The sequence below is a fragment of the Prunus persica genome, chromosome G8 (genome assembly GCF_000346465.2).
Source record: "Prunus persica cultivar Lovell chromosome G8, Prunus_persica_NCBIv2, whole genome shotgun sequence".
NCBI classification, from domain to species: domain Eukaryota; kingdom Viridiplantae; phylum Streptophyta; class Magnoliopsida; order Rosales; family Rosaceae; genus Prunus; species Prunus persica.
Genome location: NC_034016.1, coordinates 4,888,957 through 4,907,817, shown reverse-complemented (window position 1 = coordinate 4,907,817; position 18,861 = coordinate 4,888,957). Strand labels below are relative to the sequence as shown.

Sequence of the window (18,861 nt, the reverse complement as noted above, 5' to 3'; positions counted from 1 at the left end):
CATATATATAATTTTTTTATTAATTTTTTCATCCACATGGAAGTCCACATCATCAAAAAATGAGTCACATTTTTGACACGTCAGCATTTAACAGACTTACTAACAGTTTGGTTAACAGAGAGGGCAAATTATAGAGTTTCCGCGACGTTAAGTATGTACTAATAAATGTCTCCAAAATCAGGTATAAACTCATAAATGACCTTATAAATTAGAGAATTTACTGTAATTTGTCCCAAAAAATAATAAAATCGTCGGTTTATTATATGACCCGCCTCGTTTCCTCACCCATTTGTCCTGTCAGTGGGATGGGGAAGTATTGTCCTTTTAATTGATAAAATCTGTGAAATTATCGCCTCTTGTCATTGTTCTTGATTCCTTTTTTGTTTGATATTAATAACTCTTATGTAGCCATTAACCATGTACACATTAAAATAATCCATGTCGCTGTTATTGATGACGTGGAAGAAAAGTGACATCCCACATTTCCAATGACATTGCGACAAGTGAATAAGATTTAAAAAAATTTCATCGTAGCAAAATAGTTTTGTTTTGTCCGCTAGATCGAAGGATGTTTCTAGATCCGAGTGAGACAGGCGTCCCGAGTATGTTCGCTTTTTCTATTGATCATATGACCCCGCCTCGCTTCCTCACCCATTGACTTGAGCATCTGCATACCAGAATCCCAGCAAGGCGGTTGTGTTTCTCTGGTCGCTTAAGTTGAGTTCTTCTCTATTCTCTAATTTTGCTCACAGCTATTTATACCATTTGTATTTAATCTGCCCTTTCTGAGTCTAGGGGTTGGCTGATGTAATTTTAGGTTTTTTTTTTTTTGGGTGGGTAAGATTATTTGATTTTACTAAGAAAAATGATTGAAGCGACTCAGAAAAACTAGTCTTATAATTGCACTTTCTCCAGCAGATTGCTTTGACACCATCTCCGGTTCGTTGGCAGAATCGAGAAACTAGTCTTAAATGGAATTGACAACAAAGAGAGCCTGTTCATCACCTCTTCCTTCAGCTCGTCCATGGAAATATGATGTCTTTTTCAGTTTTAGGGGGGTAGACACCCGCAAGGGTTTTACAGCCCATTTATATGAATCACTGCTACGTCAAGGAATTAAGACTTTCACTTGTGACTCAGACTCAGAACGTCAAAGAGGAGAAGAGATTTCTGCACAACTCTTATCAGCAATTAAAGAATCAAGAATTTCCATCGTTGTGATCTCTGAGAATTATGCTTGTTCAACATGGTGCCTGGATGAACTTTCAAAAATTCTTGAATGCTCTCAAGCGAGAGATTCAGTTCTACCAATATTCTATGATGTGGATCCTTCTGATTTACGAAAGCAAAGGGGTACTTTAGCGGCAGCCTTCGTTGGCCTTGAAAAAAGGTTTAAGCATGAAACTGAGAAGGTGGTGCGATGGAGAGCTGCGTTAAAAGAAGTTGCTAGTATTTCTGGGTGGATTTCAGAGGATAGTTGGTAACATTAATTCTTTCTTTCGTTAGATTGTGCAATTTGCTTGATATACATCCAATAGCCTCATACTAACTCTTGCAGCATCTTCACTTCATTTCTTTTACTCATATTCGATCACATTCCGATCACTTTCTTTTCTTCCTTGTAGCGATGAACCAGAGCTCATCAAAGAAATTGTTGCATGCATACTATCTAGAGTACGTCCTGACTCTCAAGAAAAGCTGGTTGGAATTGATTCAAGATTAGAACAACTGGATTTGCTTTTAGATGCAAGGTCAGAAGATGTTCTCTATATAGGGATATGGGGGATGAATGGAATAGGTAAGACAACCATTGCGAAGATGCTTTACGAAAGAATTCGTCATAAATATGAAGTCACAAGCTTTCTTGGCGGTGTTAGAGAGGATTCTGAGACAAATGGTCTAGTCAGTCTACAAAAAAGCCTTTCCAAGAGCCTTTTGAATAGAGATACAGAAGATGGGGGCATTCATGAAGAAGCCCTAATGAATAAGTTAAGCCAAAAGAAGGTTCTTCTCATTCTCGATGATGTGGACCATATAAGTCAGTTAGATAAATTATGTGGAAATCAAGATTGGTTTGGTCCGGGGAGCAGAATCCTTATTACAACTGTAAATGAACAACTGCTAATTGCACATGGTGTGGAAAGAAGATTTAAAGTGCAGGAGTTAAATGAAGATGATGCTCTTCAACTTTTTAGCTGGAGAGCCTTTAAAAGAGATTATCCAGATAAAAAATTTACAGATCTGTCAATAAGTTTCTTGAATTATGCCAAGGGACTCCCATTAGCTCTTAAAGTGCTGGGATCATTTTTGTATAAAAGAGGTCAAGATGCATGGAGCAGCGCATTGTATAAACTGAAGGAGGTTTACAAGGGAGATGTTATGGATACCCTTAAAATAAGTTATGATGGATTAGACGAGCAGGAAAAAGATGTTTTCGTTGATATCGCATGCTTCTTTAAAGGAAAGTGCAAAGATCAAGTAGTTGAAATGCTAGACAATATGGGCTTTTGCTCGCGTAGTGTTATGGATGTTCTTATTGAGAAGTCTCTGTTGACAATCTCACATAACAAGGTTTGGATGCATGATTTGTTACAAGATATGGGATGGGAAATTGTTCGTCAACAAGCTACAGAACCTGGCAAACGCAGCAGGTTGTGGACCAATGATTCGGTAAGAACTTATATATGGATATACAAAGTACAGATAAATCTAGCAATCAACAGAATATACAAAACAGACGATTGATAATACTAATCTTCATCTCCTTGTGATCTGTGATCTTTGGACCAGTTATCCTTTATTATATTATGCAATTCACTTTTTATTGTTCGTTATTCGGGGACCACGGCAGTTCATGGCATATCCCTGGACTTGCGTGAATCTAAAGAGGCACAGTGGGATTTCAGAGCCTTTTCTCATCTGGTTAATCTTAGTCTCCTTAAGATCCGTGATCCACAAGGCCTCAACTGTTTTTCTAATTCCTTGGGGTTTCTTGAATGGAGTGAACATCCTTTAAAATCTCTCCCAACAGGTTTCCAGCCGGAGAACATTTCCGAACTCAGCATGCATGATTGTAGCATTCAACTGCTTTGTAATGGAAAACAGGTGTTTACAACTAAAGCATTTTTTTTTTCTTTCTTTCTTTTCTTAAAAAAAATCTAATTATTCTTCATTTCTTATAACTCAATACAGAATTTTTTCGGCTTGAAAGTCATCGATCTTCGTCATTCTCTAAATTTGACAGAAATCCCAGATCTTACAAGCGTCCCAAATCTTGAGAGATTATGTTTTAAGGGATGTAAACGTCTAGTTGAGATTCACCCATCCACAGGAGTTCTCAAAAGGCTGATTTCCTTAAATCTTGAAAATTGCAGAAGTCTAAAGAGTCTTCCAAGTCAGATTGCAATGGAATATCTTGAAAGTCTTATTCTTTCTGGTTGCTCAAATGTTAAAAAGATTCCCGAGTTTGGGGGACATATGAAGCATTTGTTGGATATTTCCTTGGATGGGACTGCAACTGAAAATATACCTTTGTCTGTCGAACGCCTGACTAAACTTTCTTCTTTGGATTTGAGAAATTGCATAAATCTTCGTTGTCTTCCAAGTAACATTGGCAAATTGACGTCTCTTCAAAGTCTTCGTCTTTCTGGATGCTCAAATCTTGACGCACTGCCTGAAAGCTTTGGGGAACTACGGTGTTTGGAGAAGATTGATTTAACTGGAACTGCTATTAAAGAATGGCCGTCTTCCATTGTCCTTTTGAACCTTAAATCATTATTTTTTCGTGGACCAAAAGGGCCGTCACGACAACCATGGCATATGGCTCTCCCTTTTCGATTAAGGCCAATGAAGAGCCGTCAGCATATGAATTCCTTCTTGCCTTCTCTATCTGGGCTTCGTTCTTTAACTGAATTAGATCTAAGTGATTCAAATCTTGTTGAAGGAGCAATCCCTGATGATATAAGCTGCTTATCCTCTTTAGTATCTTTGAACTTAAGCGGAAACAATTTTCATAGCCTTCCTATAACCATTAGCCTACTTTCTAAGCTTGAGAACTTATACTTGAGTGATTGCAAGAGTCTTCAACAGCTTCCGGTCCTTTCATCATATATAACTTTAGAAGTAATGGCCGATGGTTGTACTTCACTCAAAACGTTGCAATATCCGTCAAATTTGGACAGACTGAAGTCCTCATGTTTCAATTTCATCAATTGCATTGGGTTGGTTGACAAAGGAGGCTGCAAGAAAATAGCATTTAGTATGCTCAAAAGATACCTTAAGGTTCTCTGTCTCTCTCTGTCTCTGTGTGTGTGTGTGTGTGTGTATCTCTCCCTCCCTCTCTCTCTCTCTGTGTGTGTGTGTGTTTAACGTCGTAGTGTATATTGTGCAGAGAGTTCCATATCCTGGCGATAGATATGAAATTGTAATTCCTGGAACTGAAATTCCTTCATGGTTCAGCCATCAAAGAGTGGGGTCTTCAGTAAGTGTACAGCTAACTCCGCGTTGGCATGATAATAAGTGGAAGGGATATGCTCTGTGCACTGTTTTTGAAGTATTTGGCAGTGGATGGGAGCTCAATTGTTTTTTGAAAGTCAATGGGAAAGAACAGTATCCTGCACCTCTATTAGTAACTAATGTCCAGCCTTTGTCAGATCATCTTTGGCTATTGTACATCTCTCGTGATTTAACATTTGGGAATGAGTGGCAACACAGCTGCAATCAGTTAATATTTTCATTCAAGAGCTCAGGCCCCAGCTTGGTAAAGAAGTGTGGTGCCCGTTTGGTGTATGAACAAGACGTTGAAGAGTTCAACAGAATGTTGACCCATTCCAGCCGCACGATTTCACCTTATGAGGCTACAAATGTCCATCATGATGAAAACTCTACATCTCTGCAAGGTGCCATTGTCCAGCCAAATTACAATCACTGTGAGTGGAAAGGACTATATGGAAGTAGTAGTTTTCATGAGGAATCAGAATTCAAAAGATTTCGAAGAATATGAAAGTTTTGATCACTGGATGCCCCTAAATAGTCTTAGAGGCTAATATGGTATGATACTTCTCTCAAGATAGTCTCTCAGTCACAATCTCAATTTCTGTGAGCCAGTAGATGTGTTTCATAATTGTTTATGCTAACATTTTATGCCCCTTTTCTTTTGCGTTTGGTGTCTTTTTGTTTACTTGTGAAAATATACTTCCTTTGTCAGTCGAACACCTGACAAGACTTTATTTATTAGAAATGAGAAATTGCATGAGACTGAATTCTCCTGTTCTCAAAAGGTTTATTCCTTGAATCTTAAAGATTGTAAAAGTCTAGAGAGTCTTCCAGGTCAGTGAAAAAGTCTAGAGAGCCAGTTGATGTGTTTCACAATTGTTTATGCTAACATTTTATGTTTCTTTTCTTTTAAGATTATTCATCAAGTGGAGTATAGCTTGGTTGAGTTCTTTCACCTCTTCACTCATGTGGGCAGAGGTTCGAAACCCACATGCAACTAATGAATATTTTTGTAAATTCCCTTTCTCTAATCGCTTGTACTAATTAAAAATAAAATAAAAATTATCCATTATTTTACAAATAAAAAATTCAAATCCGAATAAAACACGAAATATTCAAATGCTCAAGATTAATACTCAATCAACTGTATTCAACATGATTGTCCTCAATAATATCCAGCTGCACTGAGATTTTGGTAATGTCATGTCAATTAATAAATATTACCATGTGGATTTTGTTTTTATATATTTCTCTTTTTAATAATTATTAAAAACTACACCCAAAAAGAAGAAGAAAGAAAGCCCTATCATCCCTGGACTTTTTGTCTACAACGCTCCCTTCTTCCTCTATCAAATCTACCTATCCCCATCCTCCATTGTTGCTCCCTTCTTCCTCTATCAAATCTACCCATCCTCATCCTCCATTGTTGTTGAGATTTGGAGTTTTCTCAATAAAACAAGAAATTAAAAAACCCTATTGTCTGTAGCCTCACATCGATTTGTTATTATTTAAAAAAAATTGTAAATTTGACTCTTCCCCTTCAAATTAATATTTTCTTACATACCAAAAAATAAATAAATAAATAAAACCCTAAACTCTTTCTGAAGGTGAAACTATGAGCTAGCACTATAACCACCGCGGCTTCCCCATCTTCCATCTTTCTCTCCTCATCTCCCTTTCTCCTTTCCTAGTTTTCTTCCCCTCTCATCTTCTCTCCCTAGATTATTTTGGATTTTGGGTCCTCTTGCTCAAATCTATCTAGATCTTGTCTTTTGTTTGTTTGTTTGTGTGTTTTCTGTTGTAGGTACTTGGTGACTTTTGTTGTTCTTGGATGTGTCTTGCTATTGCTGGGATGGTTGTAGTATGATGTTGTCGACCCAGCCTTTTTCTTTGGTTTTCGTTGTGTTTTTGAAGCAAGTACTGCAATCCACAGTAGGCGCCATGATTTTGTTGCAACTTTTGGTCCACTCATATGGATTTTGCTCCAGTTCAGTGTTTGGAGTTGGAAAAGTGATTGTTGCCGGCTTGTGTGAGATTGGGTTTTGCCTGTGCAAAATAAGAGGTTTAGTCATGTTGGTGCTACGAGTCTCTTTGGTTTGCTAGAGAGGATGTGGTGCGACATCCTTGTTTCTGTGTTGATTTTAGTCTAATAATTCTCAGAAACTCAATAAGAGTTTGTTGATGTTTATATTTAGTATTCGACTTTTCGATGCGGATTTGCCATTACTCCCGTTGCTCAGTGGATCTATATTGTAGGTCTGAATACAGGTGCTTGTCTAATGAAATTAGAGGTTTTAGGTTTTTTTGGCATGCATAATTCTCTCCAGATCAAACCAATTTAGTTTTGTATTTGGTCACTGGAGATGATGTACTCATATTTGGCATTGCAACTGCTCTGTACTTTTTTCTGTGTTATCAATAAAATTATTATCGCTTTTAATAAATAAAAAAAATATTTTCTTACCTACAAGCTACAGCCCATCGTTTTATTTTTCTAAAAATAAACCCAATTTTTATAAGAAAAACCCGATGACTAGGATCCAACTCATCAAGTTTTCTAATCAAGCTTAATGTATTAATTGTTATATTTATTTTTAAATTCCTATAATACCCTTGCTTATATTTTTAACATGATTTGTTTTAGATATTAGCTGCAATTCAATGCCGATTAATTGTGTTTCAATTTTGTATAGATTTCCAAGGATTTAATGGGTCTTTTTTTTTTCCTTATTTAAAAAAAATTAATTAAAGCTTCGTGTAATTACTATCGTATGGTTTGAATATACTCGTTGTTCCTATAAAAACAAAAAACAAGAATATACTCTCTTTTTTGAGTACTTGATCATTTCGTATTTTAATTTTCAAATTGATGGCTTATTTATTTCCTTTTATTTATACCAATTTTCAAATTTAATAATTGTTATTGTTTGAAATTAATTTGTTCAAAGGGAAATAACATGTTGCTCTCTATTTAACCCCCTATGTGTTTAGGTGCATGAATTTACCTACATTTTCTCTTAGCAACCTATGCCTCTAGGTAGGTAAATTAATATACAACAAACTAAGGTGCTACATTTTTTCTTAGCTTCCTCCTCGAGAAAGGGATATGGGAGATCAATCACTCGTTCTAGCCCGTGTAACACCAGTACTCTTTTTATTTGTATCACGGGTTGCTATTCGAGAAATCACCGTTTAGCTGCCTCCGGGTGATACTTGCAAAACAGTCATGATGATCCAGTGGGAGGAATCTTCCTCACAAAGCCAAAGAGTATTAGTAGCTTTAATTGTAGTGATGGTAGGGGGCTGTTGGAAATCAGACACTTCCTCGACCCAGCATGTTAAGACCAGAGCGTGACTAGGGAGCGAGTTCTTAAAAACTCTCATTTTATCGTTGAACTTCTTAGGAGCTTCCTGTACCACGTCGATTTTTCCTTCTTCTATGAAATCTTGGATTTTTTACTTCAAAGTCTAGCTTGCATCCGTCGCATTACGGGGAGTTTAAAAAAAGAATATGAATATGACTCTTCTCAACTCGAGTCAAGCGAAGCGTAGTGAGGGGAAGAACTACTAGAGAAAGGCTAAGCGAAGTTCTTCTCCAAATAGGTAAAACTCTTAGTAAACCTATTTAAATTGATACCGGTCAAGTACATTAACAAGTAAGCAAGTAAACTACCTTCAATCCACTAGTATAAGAAAGACGATGACGAAGGTTGTCACAAATAAAACCTACTTCAACTGAAGCGTGATAAATCAGCCATACTCTTTCCCAATCCATGCTATCTATGGCGTGTGGAAATACACCAGCTGTATGACAATCCATTTTGCTCCGGGCGTATGACCTTGATACGTTACAGTTTTTTTCCGCCGGCCGGGTTGGGAAGAAGAAAAGGCTTACACCAAGGAACAAGAGCGATGCACATCGATTCTTAATACGAAAAGGATCATAAAAGCTGCTCAGCCATGGGAGATAATCAGACCAATTGAAAGCTCCCAAAAGCTCAAACCCTTCTCTAACAATCTCATGCAACTCTCTGGCTTCAGCATTATTGCATGCAGTATCATACCTCTTACCAAACACCTTGCTCATGATATTGTTAAGATTAGCAGCTTGAAGATGTTTTCTTAGACCAACAACTCCACAAAGAGTTTGTTCATTATGAATGGACCTCAACATCATGGCAAAATCAAACTGTCGTCCATCTTCATGTGCTGAAATGCGTTTAGGAGTGAAGAGATTAACAGACGCAATTTTTCTCAGAAGTCTCCAGTATGATCCATTTGGTGCAAAACCAATGGCACGGCTGAATATGAGGCACTTAGCGGATTTCTTAATGGGGCGGTTGGCAAAGTGGGAAGAGGTTAAGATTTCTTTAGCAATATTAAGGTCAGAAGTGATTACAGCAGGGGTTGAGCCCAAACTGAAGGCCATGAGTTTAGTGGCTGCATGGCTAGAAGCCATGCAAGCCAAGGTACGATGAGGCAGACCATGGCTCAAGCTGAATAAACTACTAAAGAGAAGGAGGCCTCGTGGTCCGGGTATCGAGACCCGACCCATTTGGTTCCTGCCATTTTTCCATGCTATGCCTCCTCTAGAAAAAGCCCAGGTTAAGAGGGTTAGAGATAGAAATTATGCAAGTATGACCAGGAAAAAGAAACCATTCAACAAGTTTTCTGTTCCCAAATATACAACGGCTACAATTGAAGGAATTGGGTAACTAGTGGTCAGAGAGGAGGAGAAAGCTTGCTTTAAATAGGCGTGCCTAGGTTTTGTACGACGAAATAGAAAAATAAATAAAAATGTCATGTAAAAATTAAAATAAAATAACAACTATGGCTGATGGGGAGTCGCGTGGAGAGTGGGTTTTGACCGACACATATGTGTCTGCATGCATAGACTTGGGTCCCTTGCCTTTTTTCCTTGGTGTTGAAGTTCTTCCTAACCGATCTGGCATGTTCTTGTCTCAGCATAAATATATCCGAGATATTCTAATTTGAGCTCACATGGACGGTGCCAAGGACATACGTGTCAACTTCTCTTTCCACCACCACTACTATTGTGTTACATGATGGTGCAACCACCGTTAATGCCACTCAATTTCACTGCCTTATTGGTGGTCTTCCATATCTGAGTCTTAACTGATATCATCTTTGCCGTCAACAAATTGTCTCAATTTATGCACCTGTCATCTGTGCTTTATTAGGCTACTCTCAAACGCCTGGTTCGCTATCTCAGGGGTATTTGTTTATCATGGCCTTCATCTTTACATGCTTTCTCTGATGCTGATTGGGTGGGAAATTATGATGATGACACCTCCACTACTTACCCAATTTTTCTTGGGGCAATTTGATATCTTGGAGTTCCTGCAAACAACGATCTGTTGCACGTTCCTCCATTAATGAGGCTGAGTGATCGCGTCGTTGCTTGCACCGATGCGGAGCTCTCTTGGTTGCACAACTTCGTGAATTGGGAGTCTCTCTCCCTTACCCTCCTATGATTGCATGTGACAATATTGGTGCTACTTTCTTCTGTGCGAACCTTGTTCTGCATTCCTATGGGAAACACATCACCATTGATCTTCAATGTTTCCGTGATCTTGTCGCTCAAGGCCATCTCAAGGTTGCTCATGTTTCCACTCTTGATCAGTTAGTTGATGCCTTGACGAAGCCGCTTTCTCGCCAGTGGTTCCACCTTCTCCGTTCTAAGATTGGAGTCCATTAGGCGGGGGTGTATAAGGAAAGCTGAAACTGAAGTCGTGATCTCTCAATTATGCAAATAATCCTCTGTAATTGATTTTAGTTTCCTAGTCTGTATAGTTGAGGTTTTTGTCCTGATTCAATATATTGTATTATTTTTCATTTTCTAATATTTATAATATTTTACATTAATTTTTAATTATTTTAGTCTAAATTGACTGTTTTAACCCTGAAATTGACGGCCAAGTTGAAAGACCTAATTGCAATGGATGGTCAAGTTGAAAGACCTAATTGCAATGAATGGTCGAGTTAAAAGGCCTAATTGCCTTAAAAATGTTCGAAGATCAAATGAAATCACGTATAAGTTTATGGACCATCGAAGTTAAAAACTCAATATTAGATGTAGCTAGGACTCCCCTTTGTCTAAAACTTGACAAACACAATTTTTTTTTTTGTTCGAACAATTTAACAAACCAAATTTCAGCAAAAGGGACACCAACGCGTCTAGCTAGCAGCTTAAACACCAATTTTTTCTACATAATTATGGGTAAACAACACAAGCTAGACAAACCTTAGCTGCTTTATTTTTTTTAATGCGACCTTAGCTGCTTTATTCTTCACTTAACTCACTCACTCTCAACATTTGCCACATTGGCAAACCTATGAAAAGCCATAACATCTTATACCACATTTGGCTCCTTATTAAACCCTTACTCAAATCACTTGAAAGTCACTCCTTCATTTCGAACAGCCACAGCTGTGAGAGGGTTCTTCATCTCACATGAAAGCTTCAACACCTCACTTAGATCAACTGGGTTACTAACCACATCTTCAACCCAATTGAAATGGTGCACCAACTTAGCCACCCAAAGGCTCACTGTCACGAGCCCTAGGGTTTTACCAGGACAAACCCTACGACCTGCCCCAAATGGTGCAAGCCTAAGGTCCCCTCCCCTCACGTCCATGTCAGCACCACCCTCACTCTTCAAGAACCTTTCTGGCTTGAACACCAAGGGCTCTTCCCATATGTTTGGATCATGGGTGATGGCCCACATGTTGACCATGACGGTGGTGTTTGCAGGGACCACCATGCCGTTGCTGAGTTGGACATCCGACGTTGACAGCCGGGCCCATGATAGGAGGGGCCCAGGTGGGTGTAGACGTAGAGTCTCGTTAACCACAGCTCGGAGATAGGGTAAGTTGGCCACGTCTGCTTCATTGAGAACTTTCTTTCCCACAACTAGGTCAAGTTCATGGCGAAGTTTGGCTTGCACATCCGAGTTCAAAACCAACTCAGCCATGACCCACTCAGTCAAAAGTGCAGTCGTATCAGTTCCACGGAATATCATTTCCTGCACATGAAAAAAGCACAGTTTGATGAATAAAATCAGTATATAAATAGGAATAGTTAAAGAGTAATGTTACAAACACATAATAAATCACATGATATTGCACTTCTCTAGAGGTTTGGCCATTTCTGTACAGTTGTTTTTTTTGCTACTACATTGATTTACTACTTTACTGAGTACCTCTCTAATATAGGTGAGATGTATTTACATCAGAGCATTGAATTAGAAAATGTATACAAACCCATAAGACGGCCACCATGTCATCCAGCTCAAGCTTCTCCTCTCCATCCAAAGAAAGCAAGACATCAACAAAATCGGAGTTATCACAAACCCTTTCAAATTTATCAAGTCTGTGCTCCTCAATAATTTCCACAACCACTTTTCTAACTCGAGGAACAAGCGATGCACATCGATTCTTAATACGAAAAGGATCATAAGAGCTGCTCAGCCATGGGAGATAATCAGACCAATTGAAAGCTCCCAAAAGCTCGAACCCTTCTCTAACAATCTCATGCAACTCTCTGGCTTCAGCATTATTGCATGCAACATCATACCTCTTACCAAACACCGTGCCCATGATATTGTTTAGAGCAGCAGCTTGTAGGTGTTTTCTTAGACCAACAACTCCACAAAGAGTCTGTTCATTATGAATAGACTTCAACATGGTGGCACAATCAAACTGTCGTCCATCTTCGTGTGCGGCAATGCGTTTAGGAGTGAAGAGGTGAACAGACGCAATTTTTCTCAGAAGTCTCCAGTATGATCCATTTGGTGCAAAACCAATAGCGCGGCTGAACATGAGGCACTTAGCAGATTGCTTAATAGGGCGGTCGGCGAAGTGGGAAGAGGTTAAGATTTCTTTAGCAATATTAGGGTCAGAAGTGATTACAGCAGGGGTTGAGCCCAAACTGAAGGCCATGAGTTTAGTGGCTGCATGGCTAGAAGCCATGCAAGCCAAGGTACGATGAGGCAGGCCATGGCTCAAGCTGAATAAGCTACCAAAGAGGGGGAGGCCTCGTGGTCCGGGTATCGAGACCCGACCCATTTGATTCCTGCCATTTTTCCAGGCTATGCCTCCTCTAGAAAAAGCCCAGGTTAAGAGGGTTAGAGATAGAAATGATGCAAGTATGACCAGGAAAAAGAAACCATTGAGCAAGTTTTCTGTTCCCAAATGTGCAAGGGCTTCAATTGAAAACATCCACCAGCTTATTGGGTCGATTGGGGTCGGAATTGAGTTCATTTTTAGAGTGTGAAGGAATTGGGTAGCTAGAGCTTTGGGAGGTGGCTAGAGAGGAGGAGAAAGCTTGGTTTAAATAAGCGTCCTGTAAAAATAAAAAAGTAAAAACTATGGCTGATGGTGGGGAGATAGCGTGAATGAAGAGTGGGTTTATTAGACCGACAAATATGCGTGTGCATGTGTGTGAGCAAAATCAAGGCAAGGCAAGTTAACATTATTTACAGCTTGATGCATGGAGTGATCGTTTTATTGATTGGTTTATCTGTTCCTCCTCCTGAATATGTATAAATCAAGTATCTTTCACTTGATTGGTCAATCAAGATTTTCTACACATATAACTAATCTAGAGGATAAAGATTGCGATGAGCCACATTATGTGAAGAGATCAACCAAAGCTTTCTAGGGCAACCAATTTTTTTTTAATTTAATTTTGACCAATTATTTGAAGAAACCAAAACATAGAATTCGACATTTTCGTATCAAAACCAATTATTTGGCACTCTAGGACAATCTAGAAGTCACAGATTTTTTTTTTTCCATTAATTATTGTTTATTAGACTCCTTACTGACCTTCAGGAGTTATTGATAAGCTTCAGATTGACTTGTGTGATTTTGGTCATTTGCATTGTAGTTACTGCAGAAAGTACCGCTGCTCTTGCGGGCTACTCAAAATCATGGTTAAAGGTGACTCCAGAATCCTCATTGACTACATATCTTAAGGGGAATCATGCATTTGGATTCTTTCTTTCAATGAATTCAGTTTTGCGAATGGTTGGGGAAGCTAACTTTGTAGCTGATGTGTTTACTAATATAGCTAGCGAAAAAGCATGGAACCCAGGTTGTCGTGGCAAATCCTTGTAATTTCCTTTTTCTAGCCAAAAAAAAAAAAAATTGCATCGTATAGTTTTCAGTTGTAATGCAAGTAACATACGTTTGAACTACAAAAGTTCACCAACATGCTATTGATTCAGTGGTATTTGTGTTCTCGATCATTAAAAGAATTCCCGAATTTAAATCTCTTTTTCTCTCCAGCTTATACATGAATAGAAAAATAAAATAAAAATATTCAAGGGCGATCCAAACTTGTATATTTTTTTGGGAGAGGGGAAGATAAGGCGAGCTATGAACAAGTGGAACACTGTTTCATATGACTTGGGATTCAAAATTTGAATGTTTTTGTTTTTGTTTTTGTATGAAATATTAATCATATTCGAAAATGGTAACTTGAACTGCCACCTTGTTGGTCGACATAACTTGCACATTATTTTACACTTTATGCACCCGAATCCCAAAAGCACTAAAATATAGTGTGTTTATACATTTCCATGTAATCTAAGGCCTGTATTGACCCACGTGTATCCAGGTTTGATCAAGTTTAGGCCTAAAATAAAGTGAGCTCCTTCCTTCTTTTTTTGGTAAAATGAAGTGAGCTCCTTTCCAGGGAGAGATTATAAAATATTATGGTAATACGGTCACGTGGTAGATTTTGTACATGTGTAATATAAGTAAATATTTATAGATACTATTACCTAAAAGGAGGAAAAATAAACCATGTCTTTCACCTAAATTATAACACGTGTACAATATGTATCACGTGACCATACTATCGTAGTATTCTATAATTTCTCCTTCCTGGAATGATGTTATTCCGGGTTTAAATTTCTATCTTCCCCAACTAACCCACAATGCCTATTCACCATATTATCTCTTTTGCCAAATATTCCCCATATTTATTGATTCTTTTCTTTAGAAATCAAGGTGAAATTTCCTGTCTCTCTCCTTGCCATTGTGTTCTAAGCTTTCTTCGGGTATTCAATCTGCAAGTAGTTTGTTTTTTCTTTTTGGCCTTTTTTTAAAATTTATTACGGGCCTAGCTTTTGCTCAAATTCTCTATTTGTTGTCCTGCACTTCAAATTAATATTTTATTATTAATGAAAAAAAAACTCAGAAGTTTATAATTTATATTCCAATAAGAGAAGAAATAAAAAAGAATAAATTCCAATATCAAGATACCCAACTTATACATAAATAAAAGGAGAGAAATAAATAAATAAAAAATTACAAAGCTTTTGTTAATTCTCGCTCATTCTCAATAAGGTGCAGACACACTTTAGGAAATTTTGTAGATAGAAGGAAAGAAAACAACAAAGAAGAAAGAGAAAGAAAGGTTAACAATCTAGGAGTTTTAAGTGCAAATATTATAAACTAACCTAGAAGATTTAGTCCCTCTCATTGCATTTCGTTAAAATTAGTCATGTGATGGCAAGTGACCACCTTTAAATGAGTATTTTCATCAAAATACATCTATATACGTACCCATGACACAAAATCAACATCACATTTTTTGCCCAACAAGGCTTGATGAAACTGAATGTGAAACCTTAAATGAAGAGCAAATGCCTATAGTTGAACAAAAAAGTGATATCCTAGCTAGGTATTTAGATATATTTTGATGAAAATAACACTTTAAAGTTGGTCATCTGACTGAGAAATTTATCGAAAATTTTATCATAATATAATGTATAGACCTACAAAAGATGAATAACTACATTGATTCGAGGCTTCAAAGCTAAATTGAGAACTTTTAAAAGATTCATTATCACATGTGATTAAAAAAACAAACAAACTAGAGTACTGACCACTCAATTTTCTAGAAAATTCCCACCGCAGTTGTTGTCTATTTACAATGCCCAATTGCTCGTAGGCCGTTTAAGTAGGCTTTTGCAATTCAATCACAACACACACACGCAGTCAGATTCCCAAGTGTATGGAAATTATCAAGGCACCTTACTTTTTGGCTAGTCTTATATTTTTGTGTTTTACCTTCACATGTGAGACATTGGTTTTATCAAGGAATTGTGTAGATTTTCTACAAGCACACATTCCGGCTCCCATGGTGTCTTCATCACCACCACATAATTAGACTCTAATTATTTGAGGGCAAATCTTTTTTTTTTCTTTTTTTTTTTTTGGGGTTAGGTCAGAGTACGAGGTCAATTTGTTTTAATTTACGAGTAGAAAATTTATTTTTCAATATCCACCACCATTCCATGTTTAACTTTTCTGTCAACCTATTGTCGTACCATGGTAGTTATTTCCTTTGAGACGGCTTTTATTCATTGACTTGATATTACGGTCACACGTACAAATCAACTATCACCAATTATATGAACTCTACTTAGGATAATATGTGGCTCCTGAAATGAAGATGTGGCTTAATTGGGAGTAAGAAGAGTTAAAGATTTGCAAAGCAACACCAAAAAGTGATAGCAAAACAGTGATATCCCCGTTATAAGAAGAAGAAAAAAATTCTAATCGAAGCCCTACACAGATGCATGCGCTGGAAATTTTAGTCTCAGTTCCTACACATTCTCAGCAATTAAAAAGAAAAATTAGGGTTTTAACTTGCAGAACAGTGGTCTTAAGTTCGAATTTCTATAGTACCTTAATAGTGTGTGTAAGAGATCTCTCCCTCTTGTAGTATAAGTGTTGATGGCAAGTTTACACCCTTTTTTAAAATTGTTTGGACGTGTGTCGACTGCTAATTGAGCCAAACATTATCCCTCTTCTTATAAATAGAAGTTATTTTCTTCTTCGTTACAAGATGGGCTGGTAAAAAACTGTCAACTAGCTCATGCACCACTCCAAGATACTCAATTATTTTAACGTGATACATTCGAGACAATACATTTAAAAATAAAATAAAATAAAAAAACTTAAGCAATACAATCATATGCAAAAGAAATGATTTTGAATGGAAGGTGCTTGTGTTTCACCATTGCACGTGGGACATGGATATTATCAAGGAAGGTAGAGTTTCTAGATATATATATCATTGGTGCAAGAGTAATATAATTGAACCAGAAACTACACGTACACTACAAGAAAACCTTATTATAAACTACAAGTATACTCGTGACCTGTATTCATGTTAGTCGCAAATTATTCGTGGCTAAATTATGTTAATTACGAATTGAATATAAATCATATAACTGTGGTCAAAATATGTGTTGTCATTCATTTCATGACATATAGTGTCCGTGGCAATAAAGAGTTGGGCCTCACCTATACTCTTGATTTGACTGACTCTCAACATTCTTCATCATTTATCAGGTTAGATTAACAAGATTGGAACCCTATATACGAGTATAAGTTGTCTTCATAAACTCGGCTTGCAAGACTAACTGCCACTTGGTCTCATGGCACTTGTATTTTTTAAGTTAAAAGAGACCCCACAAGGAACTTATAGCTCAAGTGTAAAAGAACTTTATCCCTCTAGCATCACAAAACGCTATTGGCTTTTGCCATTCATATGCAAATTATGTGGTTCCACTCCGCTGAAGTAGGCTTTTGCAATACAATCATCCAAACACGCCACCCAGATTCCAACGAATGTGAAAATGAAGAACCTTGCGTTCCAAGGCAGGTTTAAAAAGGGGAAGCTGTCTTATGTTTTACCCTTGCACATGGAACATAGGTTTTATCAAGGATGCAGATTTTGAAAGGGTCATTTCAGCACATACATTCCAGCGCTTCATGGTGCCGTCTTCATCACCAGCCATAACTTCAAGAGACAATTTTCAAAAATAAGAAACAATAACTTGCATCACACCCATATTATTACACGTGTACAAATTATATCACGTGATCGTAATACAATATCATTCTATAATTTCTCAAAATACAAGACATAGAAATTGTACCAATCTTAAATTCTTCTCATACTTCGTGATGCTACAACTTTGTTAGAACAAGCCCAATGGGGGATCTAAATGGGGCTGAACCACCCGTGAGCTGCAAAATGTAGCAACTGATGTCAAAAAGCCATCCCCAGTGGAACCAATTGGGTCTCTCAAACCGCAAGCTTGGCCCGAGGATTGCATGCATCCCCACAACAAAATTCTATAGTTATGGTGCCATACATGAACTCCTCGTGTGGACCTTTATATTAGCCACATAATCATTTTATTAAACTTAAGTGAAGTTGCTATTCAGATGAATCATGTGGCTAATATAAAAGTCCACGTCTATGATCCATATATAACACCCTCATCATAAAACGACTACCTTATACAGCCTACCATTGGGCTTGCCCTTATAAAATTTACTCTCCTCCTCGCGAATTTCGAACTGGGTCGCGGAATCGGTACGTTACTGACCTCAATAATGATCAATAGATTAAACAAAGCAAATTCGTTAAGGAGTAAAGCTAGAACAGTACTAGTGGAAGAATGGAGTCCTATTGTTTCCCTACCGTCCTATAAATATCATGCCTACTATACTCCACACATGATCGATAGATTAGATCGCATAAATGTCATGACTTATTATTATTTGCCAAATTGCCGATTGTTTGCCTACTAGACTATAATATCATGCATTCTTGAGCACCGTATTGTAAATATCAATGCCTACCGTCCGCACATTCGTACACTGATACATTAATAAAGTGCACCTCATTTTATCTTATATATGAGTATTATAAAATAACAGTCCTGATCTCTTGGACCCCTGTAGTCCAAGAGATTTATGGTCACTCACCGTTGGATGTAAATTCAATGGTTCACTCATTTATGACTTGAATCAGGTAATAATCATTTATGTCATATTGCATTTATATATATCATTTTGAACCATTGGATTAATATCCAACGGTGGGTGACCACAATCTCTTGGACTCCTGTGGTCCAAGAGATCGGGACTGTATAAAATAAATACCGCACTGAATTAAAATGTTACACAAATTGCAACCCAAAATACCATACCGACTATCCCTACTCCCTTGTATCCCGTACCATGGAAACTAGCGTAGCTTAGAACGGAAACTGTTTCCGTTCCACGTACCCTCTTCCCCCTCTCTCAACTGGATGTTGGTCCAGCATATTTCCAGCAACCCAACCTTAAAAAAGGGCAAAAAAGCACCTTGTCTAGGTTGGAGGAACTATGAAGCTTACCTTATTATTATGAAAAGGGTTACCAGGTAACTATCGAACTGTCCCTATATTCAGAGTGCTATTTGAATCTCAAAATATTACCTCGGTTGGGTACCCTCCTTACATGGGTCAGTATAAGAATCATTATTGCATC

The 18,861-nt window shown here is 37.6% G+C and overlaps 2 protein-coding genes and 1 pseudogene across 2 annotated transcripts; 1 reads left to right on the top strand and 2 right to left on the bottom strand.

The window, feature by feature from the left end:
• LOC18766315 (TMV resistance protein N) lies at window positions 597-6,939 on the top strand. The gene is made up of 5 exons (XM_020569639.1): window positions 597-1,480; window positions 1,626-2,670; window positions 2,791-3,105; window positions 3,193-4,281; window positions 4,391-6,939. The coding sequence occupies exons 1-5, from the start codon at window positions 972-974 to the stop codon at window positions 5,000-5,002; spliced, it is 3,570 nt and encodes a 1,189-aa protein (XP_020425228.1). The 5' UTR covers window positions 597-971; the 3' UTR covers window positions 5,003-6,939.
• Window positions 8,144-9,432, bottom strand: LOC18768317 (annotated as a pseudogene).
• On the bottom strand, window positions 10,672-12,808 carry LOC18768607 (cytochrome P450 78A7). Its single transcript, XM_007200236.2, has 2 exons — window positions 11,779-12,808; window positions 10,672-11,540 (listed from the first exon to the last, which is right to left on the bottom strand). Exons 1-2 carry the CDS (start codon window positions 12,775-12,777, stop codon window positions 10,908-10,910), a joined length of 1,632 nt encoding a protein of 543 aa, XP_007200298.1. The 5' UTR covers window positions 12,778-12,808; the 3' UTR covers window positions 10,672-10,907.